The sequence below is a fragment of the Siphateles boraxobius genome, unplaced genomic scaffold (assembly GCF_051911475.1).
Source record: "Siphateles boraxobius isolate OS27281-9 unplaced genomic scaffold, OSU_SipBor_1 22, whole genome shotgun sequence".
NCBI classification, from domain to species: domain Eukaryota; kingdom Metazoa; phylum Chordata; class Actinopteri; order Cypriniformes; family Leuciscidae; genus Siphateles; species Siphateles boraxobius.
This window is the reverse complement of record NW_027508833.1, coordinates 30,483,175-30,496,995: the sequence shown is the minus strand read 5'-3', so window position 1 is coordinate 30,496,995 and position 13,821 is coordinate 30,483,175. Positions and strand designations below refer to the sequence as shown.

The following is a 13,821-nucleotide window of genomic DNA, read 5'->3' as shown; positions in this document are numbered from 1 at the left end:
TATGGCTGGGCAAAAAAATGCAAGTCTTCCTCTGTGTGTAAATCCTTAGTCATGTTTGTGAAGATTGTTTTGTTTCCAGCGTGAGTCTCCCTCAGACTGTAAACGAAGCTCGGGCGCACCAGACACACGTCAGCAGCGTCTTACGTCATCAGCGTCACTGAACGCGGATCCCCAACAGAACCGGAAGACAATACAATGCTGAATAAAGTCCTAGTTTTGGTTATTTTTGGACCAAAATGTATTTCCGATGCTTCAAAACATTCTAACTAACCCACTGATGTCACATGGACTACTTTGATGATGTCTTTATTTCCTTTCTGGACAAGGACAGTATACCGTTCATACATTTTCAATGGAGGGACAGAAAGCTCTCGGACTAAATCTAAAATATCTTAAACTGTGTTCTGAAGATGAACGGAGGTCTTACGGGCTTGGAGCGACATGAGGGTGAGTCATTAATGACATAATTTTCCTTTTTGGGTGAACTAACCCTTTAAGACTTAACCGACACAGTTTACATGAATACTCTCCAAAACGGACATTTCGACATAATGTTGTGTATTTGTCCATTCAGACACGAAAGAGAGCTAAATTCAGTCCTCGCGCGCTGTGTGTGTGTGGCTGCACGCTTCGAGTCGGGTGTGTGCGCACAGAAAACTATGCGTCGTCGTCACTCTCATTTAGATCTATATGGCTGCTCTACTCATTCTCCCAGACGTTTACATTTTTTAATATTTTATCAGACATGCAGCGCATGTGAACCCGTGTGCCGCTGGTAGATCAGCACGTCCCTACTACAGGACAAATATGCACATCTACAAACGCAGGACATCAGTTCTGACTGGATCGCTTCCCAAATCGTCACTATCTAAAATTTTTGTTTAGTTTTTATTCGTTGACGAAAATGTCAATAGATTTTCGTCATAGTTTTTGTCATTCAAAACTAGTTTTTATTTAGTTATCGTCTCGTTTTCGATTATGGTAGGTTGTAGTTACTCGGACATTGTGCTCGTAAATAATTTTTTCCGGTTCGCACGTATCGATTTTTAGGGGCACATGCAAGCAAAATGGTCGCACTGTAGAGCCCTGTGTGGTCAGAATTAATGGCACCCCTGGTAAATATGATCAAAAATGTCTGTAAAAAATAAATGTGCATTGTTTATTCTTTTGATCTTTCATAAAAAAAATTAGCAAAAATAGAACCTTTCATTGAAGTAAAAGAATTGAAAGTGGGGGGGAAATTACATTATGAAATAAATGTTTTTCTCCAAAACATGTTGGCCACAATTATTGGCACCCCTATATTTTTTTATGAGTAAAATATCTCTGAAGTATATTCTCATTAATATTTACCTTTTTTTAGCACACCAGGGTGGAACATGAAATTGTCTAGCTATGACTTCAAAGGAGTTTAAATATGAGGAAACACAAAAGCCAAATTCCCTTAAACATCCATCACAATGAGTAAAACCAAAGAATATAGTTCTGATGTGGATCAAAAGATTGTTGAGCAACACAAAATAGAAATTGGCTGTAAGAAAACAGCTAAAGAATTGAAAATCCCCATTTTGACCATCAGGACATTAATTAAGAAGTTCCAATCAACTGAAGATGTTACGAATCTGCCAGGAAGAGGACGTGTGTCTGTATCGTCTTAATGCACGGTGAGGAGGAAAGTTTGAGTGGCCAAAGACTCTTCAAGGATCACAGATGGAGAATTGCAGAGATTACTTGAGTCTTGGGGGTCAGAAAGCCTCAAAATATACATCAAACAACCCGTACATCACCATGTTTGGGAGTGTTTCAAGAAAAATCCTCCTTGCTCCTCCAAAAAAAAAAAAACCTCCACTATATTCAGTTGTCGGACACGACTGGAACTTCAAAAGGGACTGGATTCTATGGTCAAATGAAACAAAAAAAAAGGGCTTTTTGGCAGCAAACCTGATGTGTTTGGTGCAAACAGGGATAAAAAGTACCTCATGCCTACGGTTAAATATACTGCTGGATCTTATATGTTGTGGACCTATTTTTTTTGCTGGAGGTCCTGGACATCTTGTTCAGATCCATGGTATTATGGATTCTAGCAAATACTAACAGATAAAAAATCAAAACCTGACTGCCTCTCAGAAATCTTATAATGGGCCGTGGTTGGATCTTCCATCAGGACAAAGGTCCAAAACAAACATCAAAATCAATACATAAATGGGTCACTGAGCACAAAATGAAGCTTCTGCCATGACCGTCCCAGTCCCCTAAACTGAACCCTATAGAAAATGAGTGGAATGAACTGAAGAGAAGAAGCGCCAACATGGATCTGGGAATCTGAAGGATCTGGAGAGATTCTGTATGGAGGAATGGTCTCTGATCTCTTGTCAGTTGTTCTCCAAGCTCATCCGGCATTATAGAAGAAAATTCAGAGCTGTTATCTTGGCAAAAGGAGGTTGCAAAAAGTATTTAATAACAGGGAGCCAATAATTATGGCCAGCGTGTTTTGGAGAAAAACATTTCTTTTATAATGTGATTTACCCCCCACTTTCAATTATTTTACTTCAATGAAAGGTTAGATTTTTGCCATAAATATATATATATAGCAAATATATGTATACGGTATCTTATCATGTAGAAGTTGTCATCAATGTAGTGATGATTCTCTGGCAGCTTCACTTGTATCTAATCATGTTTACATTGCTTAAAAATACCTTTTAGTTTATAAATGGTTTATAAATACACTTATTCAGAAAAAAAGTAAGGAGATCATTTAAATATATCTTCAATAATAAATAAACAGATTTGTTATATAAACAGATTATTTATATAAAAAATATTTATTTTTAATGCATATAAATATAAACATTTTTATAAATATATAAATTATATATATATATATATACACACATACACACCACTTGATTAGCCTATATGTGCATAGGTATCTCATTAAGGAGTGTGGTGAGATAAGATTTAATTTGAAGGTGAATTGTAATAATAATGGTTCTAGTAATACTACTGATAACACTAAAGGTTTGAGTCTTACTGATTTATTTATGTGGCACTCCAAGGTACATGATCAACATAGTAGTACAATGGTACTTTTTGGATACAGCGGGTTCCCCCGTTTGTTTAACAGTAATATTCTGAGCCCATGTTCACCTCTTCTATTTTAAGTCTAAGAACGCCACTCTGTTACTAATCCGCTCACAAACACGCCGTACAAAAACAGTAAGTACTCTGACCCATCTACAGGTACATGTGTGTATGTCAAATGTATGCATAGTTGAGTTCCTAAGCATTCCCAGATAATTCCTTTAAGTGTCTTTCCTGTAAACACACGTCTCCCTGTGTCAGTCTTCGTCTCCCTGGGATTATGTGTCTTTTAGAATGTTTCAATTTTTGGTTTTGAATTCATGAAGTGATGGATGTCAGAGTTTCCCCTGAGGATGTGGGTTTGATATCAACAAAAACGTATTTGATGCAAACTGTGCAGTATACAGTATATTGAATCTGAGCATCATGTGACAATATCTCCTCTTACAGTAAATAAATATGACTAAATTTGCAGGGTGCCCTTCTTTTTCAAATGATTAAAAAAATATGATGAAACTTCCCTGACATAACAATTTTTTTCTTTATCCACCTTGTCATTAGTGATTCATTAGTAAGTACAAAATACGGTTTGTGAGCTGTTTACAATATGGGACTGAGTGGATTCTTATAACAAATCTTATAACAAATCTGTTTATTTATTATTGAATATTTAAATATATATAAATATATATATTTAAAATTTTCTCCTTACCTTTGTTCTGAATATGTACATTTATATACCATTTATACATTAAAAGGTGTTTTTAAGCAATGTAAACATGATTAGATACAAGTTTATCTGCCAGAGAATCATCACTACATTGATGACAACGTTTACATGATAAGATACGTATATGTGGAAACAACCTTTATTTATTTGATTTTACACTGTTTGCATTTCAACACTTTAAGGTGGACCCTCCAAGAGCTCGAACATAATTCAAGGCTCTAACGAATAGAGCCTTTATTTAATCAGATTTCTGTGAGATGTGTCTGGGCCGGTTGAAACATCTCTCAGTGAGGCTGTAAGTAACTTCTCTCAACAGATCTTGAATTATGACAGCCTAGTTATGTGTCAGCCTGTACAAGTGTGCATTTCAGAAACCATGTAGATAAGATAAAAATATGCTTGATAAGGGGAGAAATAACAAGATTAAAATATCAGTAGAAAGTTATCACAGTTTTATCAATTGGCAGCCAACTGCAAGTCAAGTCAAGTCATCCTCATTTATATAGCGCTTTTAACAATGTAGATTGTTTCAAATCAGCTTTACAGAGATAAACATATAATTTAAGGTAACAGAGATTGGTTTGGTTTTATAGTGGTTCTTGAAAAATGTTTTTTCCAGCTTAAGTTAGTTTTGATTGATTCACTTACATCTAAATGATCATTTGTTATTAAATTAGGGGCCGCTAAGACGACACCGTTCTCTCTAAACAGACTTTAAACGTGAACCTGTGATAGACGCTGATGGCGTTCACATACGCATTAAGAATTTATTCTATAGTTATGTGCGTTTGAATATATGTGCGTTTGAATATATGTTTTTAATTCCTTACAAACCATGCCCTACATGGTTTGTAAGGCATGTAGGACAACAAAAAGAGGCATAAATCACCTTGCATTGGCAAAAGCATAAAATGCAAATAACTAAATAAATATGACTAAGTAATAAGGATGCACGATATATCAAAATTATCGAAATATCACAAATATACATATCACGGTATGCATATCGCAATGGCTTGCATGATTGACTACATGAATTTAATACTCCAAAAGATGGTAAAAAGTCCAAGTTTTAGATCAACGCAAACAGCAGAGAGTAGACTGGACACATGACTGTTACAGTACATACATGTGACATACTTAATGTTATTAGGCGCAATAAGCGAAGTACTCGCACACACAGAAAGCCGCCTCTCGGACAGCGTGTGATTCCGAATTCAGTTCTCTCTTATATGGCCAAATACACACAAAATTATGTCTTGGTGAGTATTCATGTAAACACAGTCAGTTATGTATGTTAAGTATGTTAAGTGGAGGAAACAGCTGAGAAAGACAGCAAGCATGTAACAATATATTGGATCCATGCAGCTCTTAAAGTGACAGCCGCCTAATAAACCTGCTTCCGTCTGTGAGCTTAATGTTAATCAAAAGACAAAAGACAGAGAAACTCACTCACTGCTCTTGACTGAATAACTTTTGTAGCTTTAATGAGAATCAGTATATATTTAATACATACAGTGAAGAATAATCAGTGTTTTATTTGTACATTTGATTAATTCAATTGATGTTGTTAAATATAACTGATGTAGGCCTACTTGAAACCCTAAACCCCCTGGTTTACACTAACGTTAAAATGACACTTACGTTTTATGTTATGCTACAGTAAAACACTGCTGTTCACTTTCTTAAGTTGTAGGGATTCTTTCTTCTCACAAAAATAATGTGAAACATTGTTGGCTATATCATTTTCAGTTTTTAAATATATTTAAATATAATTTCAATTTTATTTTACACATTAAAGGATTATCATATCACTTATCGAATATCGCCTTATTTAACGAGTTATCGCATTTTTTCCTCAATATCGTGTAGCCCTACAAAGTATTATTAAAATAACAAAGAAAAACTTTTTTTAATGTCGATGATATGCCAGACAATACAAATTTGCATCATTACAAATGAATGAAAGCTGTTTTCTCATGTGTATAAAACGTTTGCAAACAGCAAGGTCCTCTAAGGTTGGAGATAATAACTTCCAGTTTTTAAGTCTGCCTTTATTATTATTATTAAGCAGGTGCTGACGAACCATATTTTTAGTAATTCCCCTCGAAAGTCACATGGAACACAATAACAAACTGTTTTCAAAGAAACAAAAAACTTCAGAGCAAAACTGGTTTCACTGGTTTTATTAGGAAGCTCTAATGGCAGACATGTTAAAAATACAAAAAGCATTGAATGATATAAACTACAATGGGAAGGAGTGATCAGCTTCTGTTTTATCTCGCTCACTGGGATATTTCACAACCACTCTTTGCACATTCCTGCAGAATGAGTTTATGTGCTCATAGGAAAATGCAGAGCTGCCCAAGACAAAGAGCTTTTCACACAAAAAGAGGGGTGAAAGTCAAGATAGAGAATGCACCCATCCTCCAGCACTTTTCACCAGGTTATTACAACTGTTGAAGAACTGATGGTCTGCTATGATCACCTGGTAACAATATTAACCGTTTCATGACATTGTCAGTGGCATACAAACAAATGAACAATGGTCATATTACCTTCTGTGCGTAACATGCAATTTTCCTTAAAATAAATCAAATAAAATGGTAACACTGTACAATAAGTTTCTGTACATTAGCATTGGCATTGAGTGAGTGAGTGAGTGAGTGAGTGAGTGTGTGTGTGTGTGTGTGTGTGTGTGTGTGTGTGTGTGTGTGTGTGTGTGTGTGTGTGTGTGTGTGTGTGTGTGTGTGTGTGTGTGTGTGTGTGTGTGTGTTGCCTTGGCAGCAGAAAATTCAAAGCAGATAAAGTTATTTATCATGCCAAATGAGTAACAGTAACAAATTAAGAAACACTGAAATGTGTCTACTGAACACAAACATATAGGTGCTTCAAGCAAAAAGATTGTATCACAAAAACACTCAAGCTGTAAAACAATGGAAGAGATTTAATGGAAAAAGAAATATGAATAAGACTAATAAAATAAAATAAACTCATGCCAAAAAAGCTAAAAAAGCATGCTAAAAAAAACCTCCAAACTCATCTATGACTGTTCTGAGTGGAACAAATCCTTCTATTTCTGCTTTACAAAAGCATACAGTGTTGCAAATCCAGATGTTTGCCAACCACAGTGAGTCACTGCTTGTCCAGTGCTTTCTAATATGCCAGTTTTAGAACAAATCTGGCAATGGTAACAATTACTCTCTGATGGGATCCAATCCATGAAGACTTTTCACTTGAAACACACAGATTTGTCTATGATTGTGAGGGTCTAATGTTTTTAGACTCACAAATATAGTCAAACTCGCCAGAAACACACTTGTAAGGACATCTAAACTTGACCATTTAAACAGCTCATAAATCGACCAAATTTTCAAAAATATGCACTGCCACTTAAGGAAATATATTTTTCTAAATGTACTTTAAGGGGAAAGAAAATGGGGTTTAGCAAACATCAACTCAGTATAAAAACACATATACACTGTAAAGTTTCAGGAGTGACAACTGCATTTAAACGCCGGAGTGCATCTCTTTAAGTATCGTGTCCATGTGTGTACGGAACACGACTCACTCCCGAAACTGCGATGATAGACACCGTGGTAACCATAGCAATGTTCTAGCGTCTCGTGTGTTTGGTATATGCAATTCTAACCAAAGAATTGTTACAGCGACAAAGGACTCGTTATGTTCAGCAGTTTTAACTTACCTAAAGCTCAGTCGACGGAGGTGTAGTGTTTTTCATATGCTTGGAAAGGCTGCTTCACAGAGTGTCTCTTGCAGTGTTGCCATGTCCACTTATTAGGCTATAAGCGATTTAAAGTGACGAAGTGTTGATATTTATCACCAAGTGCTGGATATTTTGGTCTTATTTTTAGCATAAAGCATTTGAATTTATTTCGTTTTATTGTGGACTTGTTCTTGTTCTTTGTTTTTCTAGCTAGATCTGGGAACACGAATGAGTCAAGGCTTGTACTGCTTAGCCTGCGATTTCTTGCATCACACATATACAGGTGAAACGCGAAAAATTCGAATATCGTGCAAAAGTTATAATTTTGATGATTATGGCTTACAGCTTATGAAAACCCCAAATTCAGAAAAAAAATTGAATATTACATAAAATCAATTAAAAAATGGATTTTAAATACAGAAATATCGGCCCTCTGAAAAGTATAATCATGCATATGTATATAGTTATACTAAATATATTAGTTTCACCTTTTAATTTGAATGACTGAAATAGCCAACATGAACTGTTGCCCGATATTCTCATTTTTCGAGTTTCACCTGTAGAAGAGAAACATTTGATGCACTTTAATGCATGTTAAACTATTTCATTAACAACTAGTTGCTCAGTTCCGTTCCGTACACTGTAAAAAATGATCGTGATTTTAACGGTAAAAGACTGTAAAAATACTACAGTGAAAAACTGTTAATTGGTTATCAGAAAGTTTCCTTACTATATACGGTAAATAACTGTGATATATATAATGGTAGATTTAATGTAATTTTACTGTAAAATACCGTTAAATTTACCGTTTTTGGAAGTAAAAAACAACAAGTCATTATATAATTTACAGTGAAAAAATGTAAATTGACATTCCCACAATTCCCTGCGTGACACTTCACATTTAATGTATTTTTTTTTAAAATAACTGTTTCTTCATAACTTTATTAGTTTTTTTCTAATCAGTTATGTACATTAGGGTTTTATATTACATATAATGTTGTTAAATTAATGCTTATTGCATTTTTTTAATTTCAACATTTTACCATGATGGTGTTTAATGTTTGTGTGAATGACACTGTGCAGCTTCTATATATTAGTATTAACTTTCATGTGGAAGAGCTGCTTATGATGAGCTTTGATTGATCATTTGACTCTCATTACTGCAGTGATTGTTGGCTGTCCGTGTATTACAATGGAACAAAACACTTCAAAAGATAAATAATATCTAGATAATACTTCAAAAGATCAGTAAATTAACATTATATCAGATAATGAAATATGGTTTATTGCTGTAAAATTATACACAGTTAAAAGTCTGTAAAACCTAAAATGTTGCTACCGTATTTTTAACAGGAAACTCTGGTAACCGCAGCTGCCAGTTTTTTCCCGTAAATTTAACGGATTTTTTTTTTTACAGTGTACACACTGAGAAAGATTTTTGTAAATGCGGTTGTCACTACTGGAGTTAATTCGGTTGTAGAATGCGGTTGTCGCTCCCATAAAATACTGAACTGTGTGTGTACAGAACAGGATTAAGCATTAAAAGGTGAAGTGACAACCGAATTTAGTTGGAGTGTGTAGACTATTTGGCCTGTCATCACTAATACAGAAAAACAACCATGTGTGTATGTAGAAATGTGTTTTTAGCATTTTGTCATGACAACAAAGCTTCCAGCAAATATCAGTCATCATCATGAAGAGCTGGATTTCTCTCAACCCCCACCTGCCCGCAACACACACACACACACACACACACACACACACACACACACACACACACACACACACACACACACACACACACACACACACACACACACACACACACACACACCCTGCCCACAGGCAACTTTAACCATGCAGATCACAGCAGCCCCTTTCGCATTTCCAACTGATCAGTGTTTCCACACAGAGTGGTCATAAACAGTTTAGCTTAACTCTTTAATACTATAAAAAGGCTAATGAACATGCTGTGAGTCACTTTACTTTCTCAAACTGTCAAAGCTGCCAACTGTAAACGTATATACGTGTTTTTCATTTAATGTATGCAGTCTGCTTCTGTTGTGCGGGTGATCCTCAATCTTTTCTTTTCTCTGATCACATTGCTTTTCAGTTTCAGAGCCGTTTGGTTCATTTAGAGTTTGATAGATGAATGCCTAAAGCCTGATAATTGTGTAATCTGCACTTTACATTCTAAAACCTAAAGACGCCGAAAAAAGAAACTAGCGCATTTGTACACAACAACCACCTGAATTCATGTGAGCCAAATTAAAAATCATTGAGCAAATTAGATTGTCAATCTATAAAATTAGGTATAAATCTACAGCTATTTCAGACGCGTTAGTTCATAGATTCCGATTAAGCCACAGCGGTATAGTAAATATTATTGTTTCTATAAATATTTTGAAAATATTAGCTCTACAATCTACAATCTTTAGAAGGCTGTGACTCTTGCCTACTGCAGCAGGAAATTCTTGCCAGTCCTCTTCGTCTGTAGGTGATGGCTTTACTTCCTTTAATATATGCCTTTAACAAATTACAGACATTATGATCTATAATCAAATCAAATTAGGCTGCCATTCTGTCTCTCTAACATCATCTGTTATGAAAGTGAGATGATATATAACTTAAATCAGCATGCTTTTTGAAGATGAAATACAAAACAAACTTTCATTTCTATTTTGTCCCAGGATTAAACTGGTTCTGTGACAAGTGCAACAGGAAAAAAACAAAACAAAACTAAAGTGTCTGTCTAGTCTGGTGATTAAAAATAGTCTGTCCAACTGAACCCATTTCTACTCCTGCAGTTTGAAGCTATTTTGCTTATTCATATGATCATAAATTAATTTTAACAGACTCATTGAACAGTACCAGGTGTAGTGGAAAGTGGCATTAACATGGAGAAGCGTATCATAAATACTAATAAAATGTGCAGGTTCATTATGGACAATAATAGTTATTTTTAGATTATATGTTGGTATGCCTCTTTCCATGTAATCTGGAAAGAACAGATCACAGAATTATACAACAGATTTATTTATTTTACTTACTAAAACCACAGCATATGTGATTCAGTAAATCTAAAAAAGCACCCAATTTATACAGGAAGAAACCTGCTATTGAAACACAAGGACGTCTCATCCCAGTAAACCAAAGGTGAGGTCCTAAACTAGTCAAGCAAAATCTCACGCTTGAAAAAACAGAAGCATGTTTGTCTATTTAACAACATGCTCTCTACATCAAATCAAACAAAGCTCCCCATCAAATGAGATTACGCAAGATGAAAATAAATCAACAGAGGGACTATAATGAACACTGCTGATTCTTGTCAGATTTTGCTTTTGTGTCCAAACCCTTGATTGTTCAACACAGACGAAGGCTCACTAGAATTGTGTGAATAAAGAGTGTTTTGAATACTGCCTCAGTGGAAGGTAACTAGTCTTTAGCAAGTAGAAATATAGCACATCTTGAGATCAGCTCAATGCAGATTCAGCAGTGTTGTCAAACCGCTGACTGTCTTTCTACTGTTCTGGCATGATACAATCCTGATGCTACATCGCACAATGTCACAATTTTTAACAGATAATTCCATGTCTAATAATCTACATTTAAATTAGACCAATGGTACTTACTACATAGTCATATAGAGAGTAGCCTCATAAACTGAACTTAATTCACCATTGTTCAGAGGACACTATAAACGTTCACATTCCAACATTAAAATCAATGAAAACTCTTACCATTATGATTTTTTTTTAATTCACTGGTAACCCAAAACAAACATGTTTTTGTTTAGATTTCATTCTAATTATATTTTCATAACAGTAATTATTTTTTACATCAACACAAATTCAAGATAGTACATATAACACAGCTGGGATATAAAATATTTTTTACAACTGTTACACTTTCACAATGAGAATGAGACATTTTAGCATTATGAAGGAGGAGGCGCTTAATTGTCTTGATTCAAATAATGCTTCATAATAATAATAATTCTGCAGTAAGGCTTTATTAGCTTTATGCAAATTGTAACTTCTTTATTTTGAATTTTGGTTGAAGTTTTGTGAGATTCACACAAACTAAGATATGAATACTAATGAATCAAAGTTTAATATATGAATCATGATACTTCTAGCAATCATGACACTACCTATATCAAGTAGGCCTAAATGAACAAATTATCTGTTGACCATGTTTGTTAAAGACAAAGAAAATTACCCTTCCAAAAAGTGTTACCAACTCAGTCACTACAAACATGAAATTCCCCACTTATGCCTGGCAAAGGTGTTGAGCTTGTTTAGTTGGTACAGCTGGTCTCCCAGTCTGACCAGCTGAAAACTGACCAGGTTAACTAATACCAGTGAATGTGGATGCAATGAGAGATTCCAGCATGGTGCTCATTCAAAAATTCCCATGAAAGATATTTGTGAGAAAAGAGCATTATAAATGATTCGGCAGATCACTCACTTGTGGTTGAACACATGGTCCACTTCTCCGGAACTGCCGAGAAACACTTTATCTTTATTTCTCGTTTTGGACCTCCAGGTCGGGAAACGTTTCTTCTTCTTCTCGCTGGGGCTGGTGGGGAGCGAGTCCGGGGATGAGGTGACATCTCCACGGCTCGACGGTAAAGTCATAGACAAACCTCTGAAACTCGCGCGCTCGTCTTCGGGTGAAGTTCCCCACTGACCATCAGTACTGTCAGCATCCCTGGTTTCCTTACCTAAACTCTTTGACTTTCTAAACAGCTTCTTAATTTTGGACTTTGATATGCTCATGATTAAGTATATACGACATATACAAAAATAAAGTTTCCCTTTAGTCTTAATGAAGGTGTCTAAACTGAAAGTTTGAAATGCGCACGCTTTGTTTGGCGCGCGCTGGAGGTTTGGTGTTATTCACGCGCTCCTGAAGCCCACAGGAGCGTGTTGGGCGGAGCGCGCAGTTCGTCTTCGAACTTCGTATTTACTTTGGTCTGAGCTGTAAAATCTAACAAAAGTAGATTTTAAAGATGAATATAATGGAACTGGAATATATAGAAGCATAACTGGTTCTGAATTATCTATTGTCAATTTACAATGCTTCTTTTATTAAATCTAATCTCAATTTGCTGTGAGAAGCAACTACTGTAATTTTCTTTCGAATGGAAAGGGGTTATAGCGCCTTCTGGTGGCCATACGTCTAAAAATATTAAATGAAATGTGAAACTCACAACTTGTAATTAAATAATATTTTTCAAATTACAATGACAATGAAGTTAATATACTGTAGACGTTTCTTTATGTTTTTTAAATGTTCCTGTAACCTTTTAAATAAGGCTTCATTTGTTAACATGAACAGTACTTCTATTAATCTGGCAACACTTTACAGTAAGGTTCATTAGGTAACATTAATCTATTAACTAACATGAACGAACAATGACCAATGCCTTTGTTACAGTGGGCTATTTATTCATATTTTTTAATATTAGTTAATAAAAAATAGCTGTTCATTGTTTGTTCACAGTGCATTAACTAATGTTAACAAATACAACCTTTGATTTTAATAATGTATTAGTAAATGTTGAAATTAATATGAACTAAGATTAATAAATGCTGTATAAGTATTGTTCATTCTTAGTTTATGTTAACTAAGGTAGTTAACTAATGGACCTTATTGTAAAAGATTAGCATTAATCTTAATGTTGATTTCAACATTCAAAAATCAAAAGTAATCAAATAATTAAATCAAAATTTGTATTTTAACACATTAATCTACTGTGATCTAGCATGACCAATGAACAATTGTATTTTATTTTAAAAACATTTAAAAATGAATAAATACTGTAAAAAATGTAATGTCATTGTTTGTTTATATTAGCTAATGATAAAGTTCACAAATGAGAGTTTATTGTAAAGTGTTAGCAATGTTCTAAACAAAACTTGTTTTCTTGAGAATTTTTTTTATTTGTAAAACATTTTATTGGGTTTGCCTGTCTTCACTTCAGTTTTCACTCTTTTGTAATATTCCTTCGACAAAAGTCAGTGAATTTTTTTTGGTGTAAGTTGGGTTCGTCTCACTTTAAAATGCTCATCCTGTTAGATAAGATGACAAAAACTAGCATATTCTCAGAATTCCCCCCTCCCCCAATGAGCAATGGCTACATTTAATTATAAATCCATTCTAAAAAGGTTTTATATCTGTACTGCAGCCAAAATGTGTTGATATCCTTGACATTGAAAAGAAGGACTGAAATGGAAATGGCGGAAATCTGTTGTGAAAATGATATACTAAAATA

General features: G+C 34.7%; 1 protein-coding gene across 1 annotated transcript in view; it reads right to left on the bottom strand.

The window, feature by feature from the left end:
* The window catches only part of crybg1a (crystallin beta-gamma domain containing 1a), a 51,959-nt gene extending 38,257 nt beyond the window's left edge, over window positions 1-13,702 (bottom strand). Inside the window, exon 1 of the mRNA XM_077239621.1 lies at window positions 12,012-13,702. Coding sequence (XP_077095736.1) covers window positions 12,012-12,322 — 311 coding nt within the window. The 5' untranslated portion in view covers window positions 12,323-13,702. The remainder of the gene's footprint in view (window positions 1-12,011) is intronic.
* Window positions 13,703-13,821: the final 119 nt, after the last annotated feature.